The sequence below is a fragment of the Brachyistius frenatus genome, unplaced genomic scaffold (genome assembly GCF_029030835.1).
Source record: "Brachyistius frenatus isolate BFR_SWC_R1_liver_20210118 unplaced genomic scaffold, ASM2903083v1 Contig_14, whole genome shotgun sequence".
In the NCBI taxonomy this organism is placed as follows: Eukaryota; Metazoa; Chordata; class Actinopteri; family Embiotocidae; genus Brachyistius; species Brachyistius frenatus.
In genome coordinates this window covers 3316967-3337016 of record NW_027210613.1, presented here as the reverse complement: position 1 = coordinate 3337016, position 20050 = coordinate 3316967, and the positions used below count along the sequence as shown (strand labels likewise).

At 41.1% G+C, this 20050-nt stretch overlaps 2 protein-coding genes across 2 annotated transcripts in view; one reads left to right on the top strand and one right to left on the bottom strand.

Annotated features, from left to right (window-relative positions):
• Window positions 1–14305, top strand: part of adcy2a (adenylate cyclase 2a) — a 54879-nt gene extending 40574 nt beyond the window's left edge. Inside the window, exons 16-25 of the mRNA XM_069693188.1 lie at window positions 1008–1145; window positions 2312–2431; window positions 2549–2733; window positions 5132–5216; window positions 6717–6875; window positions 7935–8081; window positions 8403–8513; window positions 8619–8733; window positions 10725–10849; window positions 12642–14305. Of these exons, the coding sequence (XP_069549289.1) occupies window positions 1008–1145; window positions 2312–2431; window positions 2549–2733; window positions 5132–5216; window positions 6717–6875; window positions 7935–8081; window positions 8403–8513; window positions 8619–8733; window positions 10725–10849; window positions 12642–12794 (1338 nt within the window). The 3' untranslated portion in view covers window positions 12795–14305. The remainder of the gene's footprint in view (window positions 1–1007; window positions 1146–2311; window positions 2432–2548; window positions 2734–5131; window positions 5217–6716; window positions 6876–7934; window positions 8082–8402; window positions 8514–8618; window positions 8734–10724; window positions 10850–12641) is intronic.
• The window catches only part of dnah5 (dynein, axonemal, heavy chain 5), an 87258-nt gene continuing 81510 nt past the window's right edge, over window positions 14303–20050 (bottom strand). The window contains exons 85-88 of the mRNA XM_069693189.1: window positions 19383–19595; window positions 18367–18519; window positions 16241–16472; window positions 14303–15470 (exon numbers count right to left, since the gene is read on the bottom strand). Of these exons, the coding sequence (XP_069549290.1) occupies window positions 15319–15470; window positions 16241–16472; window positions 18367–18519; window positions 19383–19595 (750 nt within the window). The 3' untranslated portion in view covers window positions 14303–15318. The remainder of the gene's footprint in view (window positions 15471–16240; window positions 16473–18366; window positions 18520–19382; window positions 19596–20050) is intronic.

Here is a 20050-nt window from a genome sequence, read left to right as displayed (position 1 = left end):
AAAAAGATGTGTCCCACGAGCTCCACATTTCCAGTAATCCCTATGGTATATTATATAGTGTGCCATCCTTGGTATATTATATTGTGATGTACGTCCCTGAGCTATTAAAATGTCACATCGGCTCAGCCCTGGCGATGCTCAGATATTGCTCTGAGATGATCAAGCAAACGATTTGGGTTTTCACTGTCATTGTCTTGCTATGAAACACATTGAGCTGAAGGCAATGCTGCGAAGAGGAAAAGCAATTTACTAAAACTGACCTAGCAAGGATTTGCAGAACCCTGGAGAGATTTCATACATGCATCTATAAAAACTCAGTAACGATCAGTATACAAACATTAAAATGACAATGGCTATATTGTGCAGCTATAATACAGATTACTGTAAAGAGAGGGAGCAGGATTGCTCTTAAGAGCATGCTAACATTGCCCTCAGTAGTACTAATTTACTCAGTGAAGCGCAGGTGAAGGCCAGTTAACAACCCCTTTACCTTTGCTCTGGTTCTAATGAAACTTTTACACCGAAGTCTAACCGGTGAGTGTGTTGATAGCTCTATTTGCAGACTTCTTACATCACTTTATACATGATGAAATCACGTGCAGTGGTAATTTTAGAGTGCTATTATTGCATGTATTTCATATAGTAATGCAGCATTCCATTAACATGAAAGGGTCCCTCTCTCCATAATTGCACAGCCCTTGAACTTGTTGATTGGCACTGCTCAGGCAATCAGAAGTTAAGCAGTAATAGGTGCTTCAGTGTGTGAACTTGTTATGTTCAGTATTAATTATCACAGTAATGGTCCTTACTCATTAAAAACATTAAATTTGTTGTTGTATAATATGTGTTCATATTCAGACATACACATGCAATTCACTTGGTTTAATTAGATCATGGATGTTTGTGTTCCTCTGTGCTTCTTCTGTGTGCAACCTTATATCTCAGCTCCCACATCCCTTTTGTATACTGAGATTCATGCATTCTTGTATTTGTGTGTTGTTGTGCAGCACTGCAGTAAAAGCGCCTCTACGTCTTGGATGTGGCTGCTGAGGTCATCAGTCATTATTGCCAACAAGCCATGGCCCTGCATCACTCTCACCATGACAACCACAGCTCTAATACTCATAATGGCAGTCTTCAACATGGTAAGCTTTTATGTGCATGTACTGCACGGAGGGAAGGGTAAACGCCTTTTAAGTTTCACCAGGAATAAAGTTTTGCAATCCTTCAGATTTTAATTTGAGTTAGAAAGTAATGTAATGCAACATGTCGGCACACAAACAAAATAAATAAATAAATCAGCCACTAGTGATATAAATGAATAAGAACCATGGATGTTTAGATGTTTTGAAAAATTATAATTATACTCTTAAAACCTACTTAGATTAATAATGCTGTCCTACTGAGTTTATTTAATGTAAAAATACATATTTCTTTCCTACAGAAAACATGATGCAGTTCCACAGTAGTAAATACATCACAGTCTTCATGATTAGGAGCAATGAATGCACTCATTTTAATGTAGTATTTATCAACATGCTTTCTATTTCTTTTCTTTATTAATCCTAAAACATATTGGATATTTCACCACACAATCAGTTGCAGAAAAATATGGACTTTTGATTGTACTTTTAAGATTGCTGTCTGTCAGTTGGCTTTCTCTAACATGGAGATTGTGGTTTCCAAGCTTTGCATACTATTGTCAATACCATTTGCATGCAGTGATAAGAAAATACTGGAATTTGTATTGTTATTTTACTCTTCGCCATTAATTTGTAGTTTTTTCTGATTGAGGTTTATTTCTGGAGAGAAAAAGACCAAAACCCAAAGACTCAGATAAGGTGGAATAGTAGCCTGGGGCTTGAGAGGAAGCTGTGTTATAAAGCACAGTGTCAAGACCCTGGTTTAGACCTTCACACAAATCGATTCCAGAGATTATAATCGTGTTTTGCGTCTGACGTGGGTCAGTCGCTTGCGGCGGAAGGACCAAATTAACTTGGCTTTGCTCAGTGGGGCAGTCCATCCTCATCTTATCCTGCAGTTTCACTTAAAAGGACATTATTGAATGGCTGTCACTATTGGCCTCTTATCTAAAAAGATTGTATTATCCTCCCGCAAGTGTAATGCAGATCAGTCCATCTTTTCACATGCGGATGTACAAAGCAGACAGAGAAAATGTGTTTATACTATTCACGTGAATTCTCTGGTTTGTTTCCTGTGATGGATTGAAATGTAAAGACCTTTTTTTTTTACCACTTACCAAAAATGAGGTAAACCCTGAATTTCTATTGATTTTGTGTTTTGTTTCTAGTTCTTTTTGGAAGACAATGCTTTGTCTCAAGTTCCTGTTTACAATTCGTCCAATGAGACACTGTTTTACCCTAATGGGGAACTCATCACCTTCACTGGCAAAAACAATTTCTACCTTCCTGTAAGTGATAAACATTATCATTATCGTGACTGTTTTCAAACTCAATTTCTAACCTTAAAACTAATCAACCAATACGTTTGTTTGTTTGTTTGTTTGTTTGCCTCTTTTTCTGTCTAGTATTTAATTTACAGTTGTATCCTGGGCCTGATTTCTTGCTCAGTGTTCCTGAGGATAAACTATGAGCTGAAGATGATTATTATGCTCACAGCAGTGGTGGTCTACAATGTTATTATTCTACAAACACATGCCTCTCTGCTGGACGAGTATAGCAGTTTTCTTTACAAGACTGAAAGCCTGGACAGGTAGGTGCACAGTCACAAATGGAGGGGTTAAGCGAGTCAAGGTAGGTGATGAGACTGTGTTGTGGTAGCCTGAGAAGAGGAAGTTGGGGGTTAGTTTTAGTCAGACTAATCAACAGTAAAATCAGAAGAAAAAAAGCAGCCTCCTGAGTCTCAGTAGATGCATCATAGGCGACTTAAATCCAACATTTGAGCAGGAGTCAAGTACAAGTTGCCGACTCTGATCTATGATCAAATAAGCATTAGTTCTTATGGAAGTATTCCCCACGCTACCATTATTCATCCAGACTAAACTAACTGTGTTCCCCTTTAATGAATAATGAATTAATGAAGAAATATTCTTTCACTTAAATGTAAAATGTACTGATCTGTGCCATTATATAGCTGCTCTCCAAGATATGCATTTTGATGTTGCATTTAGTGGAAAGGAAATCATTAGTATTAACCTGCGTCGTTTGACATGCTTTGACTCTATAATACTGTGGTCAGATTAATTCATCCATTATGTATTATGTAACATACTTAAAGGCAGTCCATTTTTCCTGCCATTATAATGCAGTTTAATGAGTTTATCAGGTTCATTTATTTATGAACACAGAAATGTGAGGAGCATATTTAGTTTGATTCAGCAGAAATACAAATGAACTTTTAACCAAAGTCAACTTCAAATGAAACAATTTTCTTTCCAGTAACAGCCTCTTAGCTACTAATCTAATCACCGGTGCGTCCAGGACCACCAGAGACTTTGTGACAGTAGCGGTGCATCGTCAGGGTGCAAACCTGGCATCCCTGTTGTCAGGATGAGACCTGATGAGATGAAGCAGGAGAAACAGCTCCAAAATCAAAATGCTCTTGAAAATAAAATGGCTAATTTTTACATTTCTTTGTCTACCCATGGTATACATGGTATACCGAGATACAGAAACATGTAAATAAGAGAGCTTTGTACATATTGGAATGTATGGAGTTTTACCTTTCCAAAAGTAAGGTGGAACTCAGTGGACAAAACAATAAAACAAACAATATTGGTGGTTATTTTGAACATACTAAGATAATTCTGCTCTGTGCTGCATCCTCTCCTTAAACTGAGCAGCCAGGAGAGACTGTAGAGATGACATCATGAACAGACAAATCCAGAGCTCTCCCATTGACGGTGAATAATGGAATAAGTCAATGGACATTACGACAGCACTCATTGTGGTTTTACTGGAAAATGTGGAGATTTTATGATTCAAAGCTGGAAGCATTACTTATCAATGAAAGGATAAGCGAGTAGAGGCCAAAAACTCACAGGATGACATCAATTGAAGACTAAATAGTCTGGTTTCCAACAGAGGAAGGATGTTTTCTGTCTTTGTGGTTGTTTGTTACAATCCAAAGCCACTGAATTAACATGATGTGATTTTTAAGGAATTTTCCTTCCCGCTAAGTCAACAGATGTTACATGACTGTGGCCAGCTGTCATACACAACGGGGAAGTGTTAAGTATAGAACTGACAAATTGAAAAGCTTTGATAGCTTTGTAGCTGAACAACTCCAAATAACGATCACCTGTTTCGTTAAGAAAACGAAAAATCACGCTTTCTGTTTCCGTCCGTTCCATCTCTGATGTGTCTTCAAGTCAACCCTCTGTCCATCTTCAGACGTTGCCACTTGTTCCCTGTAGACAATTGATTGCATGAACCAGGCGAGCGCAGAAGTTGCAGACTGTTTTCTCAGTTGTTTGATGAACTCTGCCCTAGATAAGAATAAGGGTCCATTAATATGCAAAATGCTGAAATTAGGATGCAGCAGCCCTGTTTGAGTCTTATCACACATGCAGAACATAATTAGGGATGGCCACACTTTGCTGCTATAAGGACACATCTGTTCCATTGTAGATGTTAATTATATAATTGGCAAAATATTTTCTTAACATCCGCAGTATGTTTTGTGCTTTGAGTCTGTGGAAGTTTGGGTGTTTGAGCTTGTACAGCAGCCAAACTGGTATGTGCACTATAGCTAACTAATTGTGCAGTGGACAGGCATCCTATTTTAGGGTTTCAATGGAAGACTGGAGCTTTAAGTGTGTTCACAGGGCTGAGTCTTTGCAGATCTACTAAATGCACCCTGGCAGGAAAGCAAACAGTAAAGAAGCTCCTGTCGAAACAAAGCAGAAGCGACAGTGTGAACTGAGTGACAGCTTGGAATAAAATGGTCCACTAACCAATCATGCAACACATGTCAGCGCTGATTTCAATCTGAATTTTTAATTAAATGGTCTTACTCTGTCTTTTACTTTTCTACCCCCACTGTAATTTTTTATCGTTTTCCTTTTGTCACTCTCAATCTCTGTCTTTATCTTTTTCTTATCTCACAAACGCATTCTTTTTTTTTTTTTTTTTTGTCTCTGCCCTTCAAGACCAGGAGTTCTCAAAGACCTGAAGACTATGGGCTCTATCTCTCTCTTCATCTTCTTCATCACTCTGCTTGTGCTTGCCAGACAGGTAAGTCTACACTGTAATAGCTTGATTGACGTTATCGTCTGTCTTCTGCTGCACGATTCACCTCCACAGAGTTGTCTTAGCTTTGTGCCATCATGACATCATCACCATTGCACTGTTTCCTACCATTAGAACATGCTGTACCTTTTTGCCTTTTAAGTGGTTTATTTTTGCATGTTTTCACTCATTTCCTCTCGACTTGGAGTGGTGATTTTTTCCCTGTGATTTGGTCCCTTGCCTGGCTGCACCAGAAGCAGTACCACTCGGATCTCACTCGGGTCAGTGGGGTCACAGACATTCTTCCGTGCCTTAAAAGCTAACTTTAATGTAAATACAGATTCAATTTTACTTGTGACACCGCTCCTTCTACCTCTCTCTGTATATCCCTTTAGTAACTCAGAGCTCGGTGGAAAAATAGCAGCTATTATTCATCTTCTATGAAAATCAATCACTGAGCTTTGTAGGGCTGGTACGACTTTTTGGCTGCTGTGCCATACTGCAAGAGAGACACGTTGAGACTACTTTGTCTGACACTAGCAAGTCTGCAGTCACAAGCCAGGTGTTGTGTCAGATTTACTAGTCAGGAGATATGGCCGCCAGAGGCTGGTCATTCTGAAGAGTTGTGTGCTTCTTACTCTGGATATTTTCGGGGTTATGCTACATTGCAGGATACTTCCTTTACCTTAGACAGTCCAGAATCGGAGCATAAATGTAGTCTGGAGCTTCACTACAGTCTTGGCATCAACGTCAGCTGTATGTAAAAGAGCAATCGACCCAATGTAAGAGTCTTTCCATTTTGATTACACACATATTCATATTTTACTCTAACCTTATGCAGTAAGTAACACAATAAATGTGCTTTTATTTGTGTTGTTTGTGTGGGTTGCAGTTGAATGCAGGATGTAGTCAGAGCACTGTGTCGGGGAGAGAAGACACGGGCAGAGTAATATTGCTGTTTTGCATCAGAACTGATCATTAAATGGGATGTGGCTGCTCCCCTGGCCTCCGCTGTGTACGTACAGCACGGCTGCTGCGCACTGATCTTCACTGTGGGAACAGAACTGTGCTCTTTTTGAAAAAGCAGCCTTGACCATGTCAGAGGACAAACAATAGGGGTGGAAACAAAAGTACCACCTCTCACTACACGTGTCATGTGCCCCCTCTAATCTAGGACTACACCCACCCATAATGTAACTGGATGGATACTTGTTTGGCATCACAGTACACTGAACATATGGGCTCTCCTGAAACATTTTTACTCTAGCTGTTTCTCAACACTGTGTTCTTCACAAAGCATCGTTCGTGTCCTTTACACAAAGCTGCATAAATCACGTCTCTGTCTTGTCTAACTTGAGGAAAGTCATGCTGTAGCACCATCTTCTCTGCCCTCTGCCTTGGTGGTGTCCATATTTCTGTCTGTTTGTATTTTTCTCTGTGTCTTGATGGAAGAAAGCTGTACAGCTGTACCTTCAGTCTCTTCACCTCTGTGTCCTCTTGTAACAGAATGAATATTACTGTAGGTTAGACTTTCTCTGGAAGAACAAGTTCAAGAAGGAGTGTGAGGAGATCGAAACCATGGAGAACCTCAACCGGGTTCTGCTGGAGAACGTCCTGCCTGCACATGTTGCAGAACACTTCTTGGCACGAAACTGGAAGAATGAGGTCAGCATCCATTATGTTTTCTTTTCATGACAGCATGTGATCTGTATGTAATGTCATGCAAATTCTGTTTTGACAAATGGCTGCAGAACTGATGGACATATTGTGGTTACACAGAAGTTTTCCAGCACCTGAGGCTGAGATCCATTTCATTCATTCACGTCAATGGTGCAGAACAAAAGCAACGTTTCTCCAAAATGTTTTATTCAAATACAGAATGTGCAATTCACTATTTAAGTTGTAAAAGTACACAAAGGGCTTCATTGTAAATGTAAATTAAGTCATTCATTGGCTGTTTAAAATATTCATTGTTTAAATTCAGGTAGTAATTTGTAGGAAATTAAACCTTTGTGAATGGATCTGACTTTGGTAATGTTGCATCAGGGTGATTAATGATGACAACACATTCGGGAGACTTTCCAACTCCCTTGTGTGACTCATTCACATCATTAATCATCCTGAATCCTGCTATATCCCCTGGTAACCTTTTGCAGTGTCAGCTGTGAAAAGTAAAGTTTTAATTCTAAGAAAGTTTAGATTATGTCCTTGAGGTCGTAAGAAACTTCACTTTCAATCTGGACCCTTTGTTTTGGGTGTAAGTGACTAATGGTGACAAGCGTTTTAGTTGATGGTTAAATAGTATGCAAGTTGAAAAATACAGAAGTTTCCCATTGAACTGGAATTAGCAAAAAGTCTGAATGATGAATCAGCTAGTGTGACGTTATTTCTGCTCTTGAACAGGATCCAAGAACAAATTACCGGCCTAATGGATTTTAGAGAAACTGTTATTTGAAGGGGGATTTGGGGTATTTGCCGCCTTTCATTTGTCTCTGTGGTTTATCACTTGTGTTGTGTCTGCCTGTGAAGTCTGACTGAGGACAGGTTTGTACTGAACAGTACTGTCAAGTGTTTTTAAGCCTGAATATCCACAGATAACTGTCATGATCCACATTGAACATTTGTCCATCAGAACTGCGTCATCTAGAAACTCTGTGGTTTATCAGCTTTATATGATTGTTCAAGCAAACATCTGTACTTTGTCTCCTTCCTTTTGCCATGCAGGACCTGTACCACCAGTCCTACGACCTGGTGTGTGTCATGTTCGCCTCCATCCCAGACTTTAAAGAGTTCTACACCGAATCTGATGTCAACAAAGAGGGATTAGAGTGCCTCAGACTCCTCAACGAAATCATCGCCGACTTTGATGAGGTAAATAACCATCACAGCATCTTACTTGTGCAGCAGTAATAGACATAAAGTGTGATACCTTTTCAGTCACGTTCACTGTTTTTTGAGTAGCGTGTGATTGGACACTGTCTCCTGCAAGCTAGAGCCTCTTGTGATGATAGCAGAATAGTCTGAGAGGCTTTTACTGGCAGACAGATGGAAAAATAAGATGAAGTTTTGTCCATTTGGATGTACAGAAAATGCCTCTTCTAAAAATGACAGCGTGAAATATCAATCGTGCCAGAAAGGATGCCTCATATGTTTTGGCTGTTTTGTGGATGGTGTTTGTCTCTTTGTGTGTAGTTGCTTTCTAAACCCAAATTCAGCGGTGTGGAAAAGATCAAGACCATTGGCAGCACTTACATGGCTGCTACTGGGCTTAATGCATCAGCTGGGCCTGAGAACACATCACAGGTAGGCTCACTACACACACACAGACACACACTATTTTTGAATGCCATGAAATTGTGCACAGTTGAGCAAAAATGAACGTTAGTGGTTGTGTTGTTACTCTGGCAGGAGCACGACCGGCAGTACATGCACATAGGGACCATGGTGGAGTTCGCGTTTGCCTTGGTGGGGAAGTTGGATGTCATCAATAAACACTCCTTCAATGACTTCAAACTCAGAGTTGGTGAGTTACACAGGAAAACAATTAAAAGCAAAATGCATGCAATACTGTTTATTTTATAAACGGTATATTTGTATGACTGTGCCGGCAATAGCCACAGGCATCATGTTTTGGGGTTATCTCGCCGTGCTTCGGTCCGTCTGTATCTCCAGAATGCCTGGATGGAATTTCTTTAAACTTGGCATAAGCGTTGACTTGGTCCCAAGGATAAACTGATTGATTTTGGAGGTCAAAGGTCAAGGTCACCGTGGCCTCAAGTGTTTACCATTCTACTAAAACCTTCACTTGGACTCAAGGATGAACTGAATAGATTCGGATGGTCAAAGGACAGAGGTCAAGGTCAATGGGACCTCAAGTCCGTCCCATTCTCGTGAACGCGATATCTCTGGAACGCCTTTGGGAATTTCTTTAAATTTGACTCAGATGTTCATTTGGACTCAAGGATGAACTGATTACAATTATGACAACAATTCACGCAAAACTGTCAAAAGGCTAAGAAGGAAGTGATACTATTTTATATCCAAAAGGTCACCTTCACTGTGACATCAAAAAGTTTGGCAAAAACACTTTTCTGGCCGTAATTCAACACCATAATTAAGGAACAGAAGAGTAGATCGTGACTTTCACATTTATATCAGATGTTGAATTGGTGACACCAATCTTGGGTATCCATCCTTTTGTGATTGTATAGTAATTGTATAGATTTTCTGTGCTGTCAGGATTGAAGAAGTGTGTGAAACACCTTTACTCAGAATTAATAGCTTCTTTACAGCAACATCTATATTTGAAGTATTGTATGCAAGCTGTTAATTCTGGTTTGTTTTTGTTTTCCATTGCAATTACTAGCAATGATTGTGCCGTACATTCATCCTTTTACCGATCTACTTCCACTGATCACATATGAGAATGGAAAATATGAAGTGTTATGAATATGACAGTATTCAGCAGCAGGAGACAACTTGATGTGTCGGACACGAGAATGCAGCAGATAAATGAGATGACATGTGAGAGCACAACAGATGAGCGCTGCAGCCCTCGCTGACTTATTCTCAGAAATCATATCTTATTGCTTGTTTAGAATCGCACAACCAGAACTGCTGTACCGAACGAAGGATATACTCCAAAGATTTGGCCTGAATTTAAACTAAATGCTGCATATCCTCCATTGTTCTGGCATTTGTGCATCTTCCTTTCTGTCTCTCTGGAGATCCGCTATGTTGTGAGGGTGCTTTTATTATCTTGAACAAAGCAAAGAGAAATAAACAGATGTCTAAATAAACATTCATGTAAGCAGAAAGGCACGGGTGGGCGAGCAGGCAGGAGGGTCTCCGCTCCCTGCCTGCAGTGACAGTCAGAGTTCGATACCTTCAACCTGTCTGTGAGGATCTCAGCATGGGACGCTCCATTAACTCAGCAGTGTGCATGTGTGGGACTGTACAGCTCTGCTGCTTCCAGACGGAGCCTAAAATGCTCCATCGAATAGGAATACAAGTGCCCACCCACTGAGGCTGGGCAGATCCAGTGGCCGAGCGCTTGTGTTGTGCTGCCAGCGCACTTGTGCAGATTGCAATTTCCAACAATCTGGAGATTGACTGGAGGCCCGGTGTCATGTGAAAAGCTCCAGAGACGGAAGAGTGTTGGGGATGAAGAGTTCAGCTGCAGTTAGCTTCCACTTCATCTCATGTTCTGATGAAATCCTGTGAAAAGCTTTGTTTATTCTGAAAGCAGCAGGTTTCCCACTATAAGCCCTTTTCACTTGCACTCAATAATTAACCAGAAATCTCAAAAATCAATTTGAAGACGTCTCCAAAAAGTATGACGTCAGAAACAGAAAAACAAAATACCAGCTTTTATAACCAGCTCACTGTTTTCTTATGTATTTAAAAATCGTAAGTATAAGATAACACATAATATTGAACCATAGTTTTGCACCAAATACGACTGAGATTCAGAAAGTGAAATGTTTCCTTATAACTTTGTTTGTTCTGTGTCAGGTATTAACCACGGTCCAGTGATAGCTGGAGTCATCGGGGCCCAGAAACCACAGTATGATATCTGGGGGAACACAGTGAATGTAGCCAGCAGAATGGACAGCACGGGAGTCCTGGGAAAGATACAGGTAAACGGAGGAGGATCATTTCCTTTGTTGTTGTTTTTTTTACCAAATCTCATGAAAAGATCTAAACCAGGGGTCTCCAACCTTCTTTCCTCTGAGAGCTATTTTGACCAAATGAGGGTGTCTAGGAGCTACTCATGTTCAGTAACATTTATTCACATAGCTGAGCTCCACTCAAACCAGCTGAATAAGCATCTTTAATATGTTATATTCAGCCGACCAGTGGTGTAACAGACAGACACTTCCTTTATGGGTCTGTCCTTGCTGTTGCAGTCCAGCCAAAAATATTGTATTTATTTTATGAACCTGATTTACGAGCAGGGTTTCGTTCCAGCTCAGTGCGAGAGTCTGCTGTGCAGACACGCTGCAGGTTGCTGTTTCTGTCCTCTGATGTCTGTGTGTCTCTCTAAGGGCGAAGCTCAATCTCTGCTGCACTGACACGTTGCAGAGCAGACATGGGTGAAGGACCGCAAGGGGAGATTGTTCGCTCGTTAATCGATTGCGTTGATACCTGGGCAGCCCGCCCACTTAAGTCTATGTGTGGGAAGCGCTGCATATTGTTTGAACCCTCCACGAACAACTCAGAAACGGGTAACGAGCTACAGGTTGGAGACCCTTGATCTAAACCAACAATGAACTGAACATCACATATCTAAAAGATATCTCTGAGCCACACTGTTGCACCGGGAGACATTTCAGTCATCATGACAATGAACATCCACATCCACTAAACTGCTGCCATTAGAACATCGAATGTATTCATATGTAGCTGAAAATAGTTCAGCAAAGGCCTGTTTGAGTAACATTTGTTAAAACTGCAGTTGCCAGGTTTTAGTTAAAAAGCCGTCGTTTTCAGCAACTGACTCCGACTTATCAAACAAAACCAAAAGATTTGTCTCCAGAATGAAAAAAGGGACCAGAACGAGAACAAAACGTGGTTGGGTTATTTTTTTTTTCCATGGGATTTGTTCATAATAACAAAAATAAAGACTAACCCCTACATTGATCATTTTCTGTGAATATTTGGATCCTGTGCATCCGTCAAACATCACATGTTTGAAGTTTGTTTCAAAGGAGCGGCAGGCTCCTTCTTCAAACGTAGATGTTTTAAATGCCAACACGGATGTTGAATAGATAAAACTCTTCGTCCCTCTGCATGTGCCATCTCTGGCAGCAAAGACATCCCATCATCATCATCATCTGACATCTTCAAATCTCATATTGGCTCCCTGTCTGAGCAGTGATAAGATATCATGTTGTTGTTTTTTTCATCTGCATGGCTGTGGCAGCGCTTCAGTCTTCAGAGGGCTGTATTACGCTTCACAGCTTGTACACGTGACAGAGCCACTAGCTGTGTCGTGCAGCACAACTGCAACACTCTCAACTGTACCGCTGGTATTTTCAGATATGTAGAAGGAAAGAATGGGAAGTGCAGAGTTCTTACGAGGTAGCACAAATATCTCTCGCTCCGTGTTTATTTTACTGACATGTCCTAAGTTTAAAACCCACACAGGATATGTTCTTTGTGTGCTCTTTAGAAATCCAGCTTGTTCTTTATATGTCGCCATCTTTTGTTCTGTGGAAGCTGCAGATTTCAATTGACACCCGCATTTCAACTTCCTGATTTGTGCGAACAAAAATCCAACAGAGGTCTGTTGATGCAGAGCAACATTTTGCTTCTTTGTGGTCAACTGATTTTTTTTTTTCCTGTGCAGAGAATTTTTATCTGCAGGAATTTATTCCAGGATTTGTAAGAGAAGCAAAATGGACCTAACCCGTCTGATTGTGCCTGCAGGTGACGGAGGAGACGAGTCGCATCCTCCTGACTCTGGGCTACATGTGCTCTTGTAGAGGCATCATCAATGTGAAGGGCAAAGGAGAGCTCAAGACCTTCTTTGTGCACACGGAGATGACTCGCTCACTGTCCCAGGGGAATGTAATGCCATAAGATTGGTTCAAAATGCTCTCGATTTACACAGGCTCAAAGACCAGACATGAATTTCAGATGGAAGAGGTTTGATCTTCTCCGCGACAGAAACAAAGATCGAGGCATGGAGGAGTCTGAATTTACTGTTGCATTGCAGAATACCTATGCCACAGCTGTAGTTTAATACATTATGTCACTTATGTAATTGTAAGTGTAGCATGTACAGCAAGTAGGCAGTGACCCTTGAAAATATACTGTCATTTGAATGTTAGAGCCAGAAAAGCTACAGTGGCTCAAGTCAGTCACATGTAATCATGTACAAGTTCATTCAGACAGAAGAACCTCAGACGGCCCGAATGAGGAGAAACGGGAAACACATTTAGGAAACCTGATGATGTACAAGAGGAAGAAGAGAAACAAAGTGCATGGCAACAATTTGAGCAGAACACCCAGGAGACAACAGAGTGAACAGTGGAAGCACCACAAAGACTCGCTGGTGTTGTGGGTATGAGGATGTCTGTTAGCCCCTAACTCGACCAAGGAAAATAAAAAGCCGCAGCCTGAAGATCTGATTGAAAGTGAAAGCAAATTGTCCCGACCACTGTTAGAGAGGTTAAAAAAAAAAAAAAACCTCAGCCAGCCAACGAGGTGTACAGCACGTACAGAGTTCCATCGACCTTGTTACAAGCACCCAGGCTTGGATGTATTTTACAGGCGGTCGAGGACTATAAAATAATCGATGAATATGTTATGATATTCACGCAGAGACAAGATTTCATCATCTTGTCTCTGCATTGGCTGAAGAGTCTGTCATAAACCTGCGGCCAGATGCATAAACGATACGTGTTAAGTATAAAAACCAGAACCATTAAACGATGTGCACACCACGCAGACTTAACACCAGGCAAACACATTTTTCTAGAGCCAGCTGTGAAGGCAATGAGGAGATTAAGTATGAAATGAGACTTCAGATGTTGAAGTAAAAGCATTCGTTTGTGTTTTATTTGTGAAATCTGCAACATTTCCTCAAAACAACCGTTTCAGGGACGACCTTTGTAATTTTTTTGTTTTACTTTCAAGCCAGTATTTTTCTCCTCCGTGATCTTTTAAAGTTCTGCAACTGTGAAATATCAAGTGTGTTTGACTTCAACTGCTATAAATTCATCTTTAATCATATGGCTTCACTGATAATGACTTAGATTTATGAAATAAAACCAAGAATATATGTAGCTGACTAAACAGACAGTACAAATGCATCTGTTTTTTCTGTGTTATGCATCTGGCTCCTGGTGGTTGTGGGTCAGATCTGACCCGCCCACATTTAAAAGACATACCCGAGTGAAACTACTGTACTCAAAGGGATAAAGATGATTTGTATGACTGTATCGTGGGAAATCGGAGCCTGATGTGTGTACGGGGTAGCTTTAGAGTGCGTTTTGTAAGAAAAGAAAATACAACCAAAAAAGTGTTTTGATGTTTTGATGATTCCATTGTTTTTTGTAAAAACTTAATTAAAATTTCTATGTATTTCAGTTCTACAGTGTGCTATCATTTACCTGCAGCGTATTAACAGGATAGGGCGGTGCTGCATTTACGATAAATGTAATTTATAATACTGCAATGATACTTTTATCAACTTATACTGGGCCGTGCAAGGCTGTTACATCACAGCTGATGGCATCAATATAATACATCAGTCCTGTTTGGTTTTCCTCCAGACCACTTCACATTGCTGCCTGCTAAGCAGAAATAGAATTCTCAGGGTCAAAGTTGAATCATTCAGTGAAGCAGCAGTTTCCATTTCATTTTCATTTTCAGTTTCATTTTCATTTTGTAATTTAAAAGTGGGAACCGGGAAATGGGAACAACAGGGTAGGTGCACTCAAGATGGTGACGTTTCGGCAGTTGGTCTAACTTTGTGTGTTCTTGTTCTGCCGGTAATTAGTAGGACGCTTTATTAAGAACTGATGACTTCATGATTCAAAGAAAAAAAAAGACAAAACTGAAGGTAACAAACACACTGCAGCTACTCGTAGCTGAAGATCAAACAAAAAGTCCCAACAAAAATGACAAAGCAGAGTGTGAGGACATTACTGTCTGACCTTTAGTTGTCACAGTGCAGCAAAACAAATGACGCTGACATGATGTCTTGAAACTTGCTAATTTCTGGTTTGACCTCGGGTTGACTGTAATAACTACATCAGTTGACCTCAACTCCTGACATTTACTGCACACAAGTGTGTTCTCCAGTCACTTGAAGCCAGTATGACTGACAGGGCTCGTGTTATTTGCTCATGTCCTCCTTCCACACAGTCCTGTCCACATTTGTTGAAATGAAACAAATGAAAAGACATTTCCAGAGGTTTTGTCCCATCATATGAAACTGCATGTTTCACCTGCTGTTTCATCACCACCTCTCTATTCGTGTCGAATTTATGCTCAAAATAGACGTAGCCATGGTAACAGCTGTTTATCCTGCGTCTCTTTCCGTCACACTGCGCAGTGTGACTGAAGGAGAGTGAATAATGTCTTTGAGATGAAGAGGTTATTTGACATCACAGAGGAGCGCCACACCTCGAAGGATCCAGGACTCCGGGGGAATGGACGTTTTCAGGTCCACAGCTGCAATGTAATTCATGTCTGTCCTCACCGGCTTCTTGTAGATGGGACAGGAGTAGAGGCGGGAATCCTTCGCCCCTGCAAACACAAAGCAGCAATTTAATATTGGTGATGAAAACAGAGAAGCAGCTGGAACAACGGTCTCTTAATTCCTCATAGCATCGACTATTTCATGTGAATGAAATGTTTACATCAGATGGAGATGCTGCTGAGACATCCAGCTGTTCAAGGAAACATCTGTTTTTATGAAGTCAAAATCCTGCTATTCATAACCGAAGGAAATACTGGAGCGTTCTGAGTGCCCCTCATCAGCTAAGAAACCAAACATCTTCCTCAGCCCAGTCTTCCAATCTCTTTGAAGGGAGTCACAATTAAGTAGAGCACTTTCCAAGCCTCTACACACAGATGCTCCACAGAAACGTCCCTCCTCAGTCTCTTTCGCACTGACACACTCAAACCCAGCAGGCCGCCTTCTTGTGGGAAAAGCTGGGAGGGGACACGGTGTAAACAAACTGCGCCGTGCGTATCATTGGATCATTAATTCATTTCCCAGGCTGCCGTGCTCGCGGGCGTCCACGGGGGTCTTGTCTGTCTGTCTGTCTGTCGCCTGCCTGAATCTGCACCGGCCTCATTCACAACAAACACCGTGCCACATACTGCTGGCAATTTTTTCCCAGACAAAATAAATTGCACTTAGTCTGCTTGACATTTAAATGTTACATCCATCCAAGCGACTGCGTGGGTTGCAAAAGTTGAGGGGGAGTGAGAGATCCTCTTACAAACAGGATTAAATCTTAGGAAGATTAAAATCTTCCTGCCGTCTAAAGTTCCTGAATAATAGAACTCACCGTTATTCTCAGCGAACATCCGGATCACAGGCATCATTTCGAAGAGGACTTTGGGTTTGGAGTCGACAAGTTTGCAGCTGCGGCGGTCCCAGCCGGCTCCCTCCAGGTACAGGCCATAGATGTACACCCCCTCCGCGGGGGGCTGGGTGATGTCATCCTTCATCCACCTGGTCACCTCGTTGCACAGCACCATGCGGTCCAGAGCCCAGCCTTTGTTTGCCCGGGTGATCTCCTGCGAGTGCACGCAGAGATCAGCAGTTTATAAGGCAGCGATGTCACAGCAGTACACACGAATGACAGAACTAACATTTGGCAACTGGTCTCCAACGCAAAAAAAAAAAATCAATGTTGATAAAAGGCTGTAATAAAGGGACAACAACAAAAAAAAAAACACGGAAGTGCACTCCATCTGAGGTGATATGTTCTGAGATGCAGCGAGAGAGAAAATAAATCCAATATAACTCTGAAAAAAGAGAGAGCAGAATAAATGAAATGTGTTTATTGAATCTCTTCATTTCATCTTCATTTCATAAAAAGGCGGAAAAAAAAAATCACAAAGACCTTATTGGGCTTGATTGAACAGACAGGGGCTGATAATAAATGACAAGGACAGACACACAACAGATCTTCTAAAAATAAGGCAGCTACTTGGAGCACATTTTACAGACCGAATGAAAGAACTCTTCAGATAGACGCCAGTCAGAGATAAAAGCTGCAGCGCATCTCCTGAGAAGCTGCCATACGAGCTTGCTGGTGGGAGATGATGGCTATATTTGGCAACTAACAGTTGTCCAACAAATCCCATCTCAGGAAAATGCACAAGAGACATCTGCATCATCAGTATTTTCTTTGTTTATTCCACTGGGTTCCTCAGAGACAAAAACTAGAAGGCAGTGCGATTTATATATCTGACTAAACCATTTCCTCTTCCTACTACCACTTAAAATGCAAATCAAATGTATTTGTTGGACCTGAAAATATCTTTTAGCCTCCAGATGTCCATTTCAGCTCATGTTCATTGTTAATGTACACGACAATCAACAACTACGACTTAAAACCACAAGATTCAAAACCACCAATCACCCTGTTCATAGCAGTAACAGACAACAGAAATAGACAAAACTGTCAGGGTAGACGTTGGGCCTCTTTGACAGGATGAAAGCAGGACAGGTGGTTCAAACTTAAGTGCACATGCATGTATGAAACATCCCTGAACTCTCTTCATTTCATTATTTCAAGTTCATGCTCTTTAGTTGCTACCCTTTGTATTCAAAGTAATAATCAGTTCACCCTCATTTTCAAGAAAAACAATTTCAATAAGAACAAGAAGTTCTGTTTAAGGCTGCATCAAAACCTCAACAGACTAATTTTTTTTTAAATGTTCTAATTTAAGAATTCCTTTAAAGGAATTTTAAACCGATAACCTGCTTTCTACTGATTGAAAAGTTGTTGCCTTTCCTGCAGCAGTAGGTCACTGTTGATTGTATTTTACAGTAAATAATGTCTTAACGGACAGCTCAGGAAATGAAAAACACGGAGAAGACAAAAATAAAGAGAAAAAGCAAACGCGAAAGCTGAGCCTCAACCTAAATCCAGAAAAATACAGTCGGAATCTATTATAAAGATATTAACTACATTAAACTACACGCTGCATTCTCTGAAATGTGTATTTTATCATCCCGTTTGCATGATTTTCTAGACCTTTCACTGGATTTTAAAACATATAATGTTGACAAATAACATCAATGAAAAATTCTCATGAAGACCAATGAGCCCGAGCAACAGGCCTGAACTCTAGATCTGGATCAAGCAGGGTTAAACATTCACATTACATCTGGGTAGTATTCACTCCACCCACATTAATATAAATGGGGACTCATTAGAAAACAAAGAGAAATGTGTGTCTGCTTGCTTGTGCACACTGTGTGTGTGTGTGTGTGTGTGTGTGTGTGTGTGTGTGTGTGTGTGTGTGTGTGTGTGTGTGTGTGTGTGTGTGTGTGTGTGTGTGTGTGTGTGTGTGTGTGTGTGTGTGAATTGTGGCGGTGTGCCTGCTTCTCCCTCTGCGTGCCATCTGGCCTCCTCGCCGGCGGTGGGTAAATAGGTGGGCAGCCTGATGCCGTGTGTACCTGTCTCATAGCTGTCAGGAAGCCCTGCGGGTTGAAGAAGCCTGTCACCCAGAAGCAGTTGGGCCGCCCTTCAAAGATCCAAGCCTGGAACTGCCGGTTCCGCTCAAGCAACTCCGTGAACCAGAACCCCAGGGTGCTGGAGGCCCACGATGCCTGAAAAACAAACAACAACATGAGCAGAACATCACGACGAAGCACTGAAATGTGGATCAGAGGAGACGCAGGGAGACAAAAAAAGAAAAAAAAAGAATGGTGAATCATCGTCTGGCGAACAAAACAGACTTCAGCACAATAGAAACCACACAAAAAAAAGGATTAAAACACAACACAATAATAAGAAGAAGAAGAAGAAGAAGAAGAAGAAAGCACTGCAGGTAGAAGAACTCTGCCAGGAAGCCACTCAAATCTGAATTATTCTAATAATGTCATGTTTGTGAGAGCACAATCAAAATTATTTTAATATAAGAAATGGGAAACGTCATGCTGAGTCATAGTTCTTTGTTTGCCCTTACTCCCTGTCTGTGATTATTAATATTACTGTATTTCCATTTGTAATTTTCTCCATTTGCATTAGTCACGGACATAGATTTGTGCAAAATATTATACAAATAAAGCCCACAAATAAAAAGGTAAGGAGCATCAGCGTGGGCTCAACATGAAGTCTGACTGATGATGTGCTTCCTTCTAGTGAGCTTCAATTATCTGATGTTCTTGGAAGCAAACAAGTAAACATTGAGGTCAATAAATAACAACAGAGAAATGATGTCTGCATTGTAGGCAAAGAGATCTGAGATCCATCGTGCCCTGGGGCTCCTGTGGCTTTTTAGTATTCTTTACTGTAAGCAATGGGCTTTAAGTGCTTTCAGTAGAGTCTGGGTTCAGTTTAATGTTAGTGAAGCAGAAAAAAAAATGTAACTTCCATTTTTGAAAACCTTACAAACGTGACAGGTTTGTTGAGTCCAGTTGCTGCTGGAAGAAGCTACACAGGAAATGAAGACCGGGATTTTCTCACTGACCTTCTTCCAGCGTGCGGGAATGCGTGCATCGTACATGCAGTCGAGGGCGTCACGCAGGTTCTCGCTCATGATGATGGTCCCGTCGATGGCGAGCTTGAGGTCGGTCAGCGTGTTTCGCACTAGAACAATGACCCTCTGCATGCGATCGATCTCCTGACGCAGGAAGATGTTCATGGGCTGGAAAGGACCCATTTTCTGAAGATGCTCCCTCACCTGGATTCATTAAATCAGAAATCAGACTTATGGAACTGATTCCACTGAAAGTCTCAGTCAGTCTCTGTTGTAGGATGATATCGGGAAGTAGAAGCACAACGACATGGAATCTAAATTACTCCTATAAAAATTGTCAGGGAAAGCCAAAGAAGTTTGCATGTCTCTGAAGTCTCTGCCCTCCACGGAGACCCTCGCACCATCTGCACACTGAGCTCCACAGGATCTTCTATGATTGGTGATGTCGTTTTCCATGAAAATGATTTGGCCTGTTGGCGGTGCTTTTACATGTTTTGATCCGCTATCTCGAACATAATCGGCTCTGGTTAAATCTGCAGCATAAATTACCATGGCGATGTAACCCCGTAAGAAGTGAACTATCTACGTAACCCTGAAAACAGACGGGGTTCAGGCCTCTGCGCTTCTATTCTGTGCCTTCATACACCGAGTTAAAGATG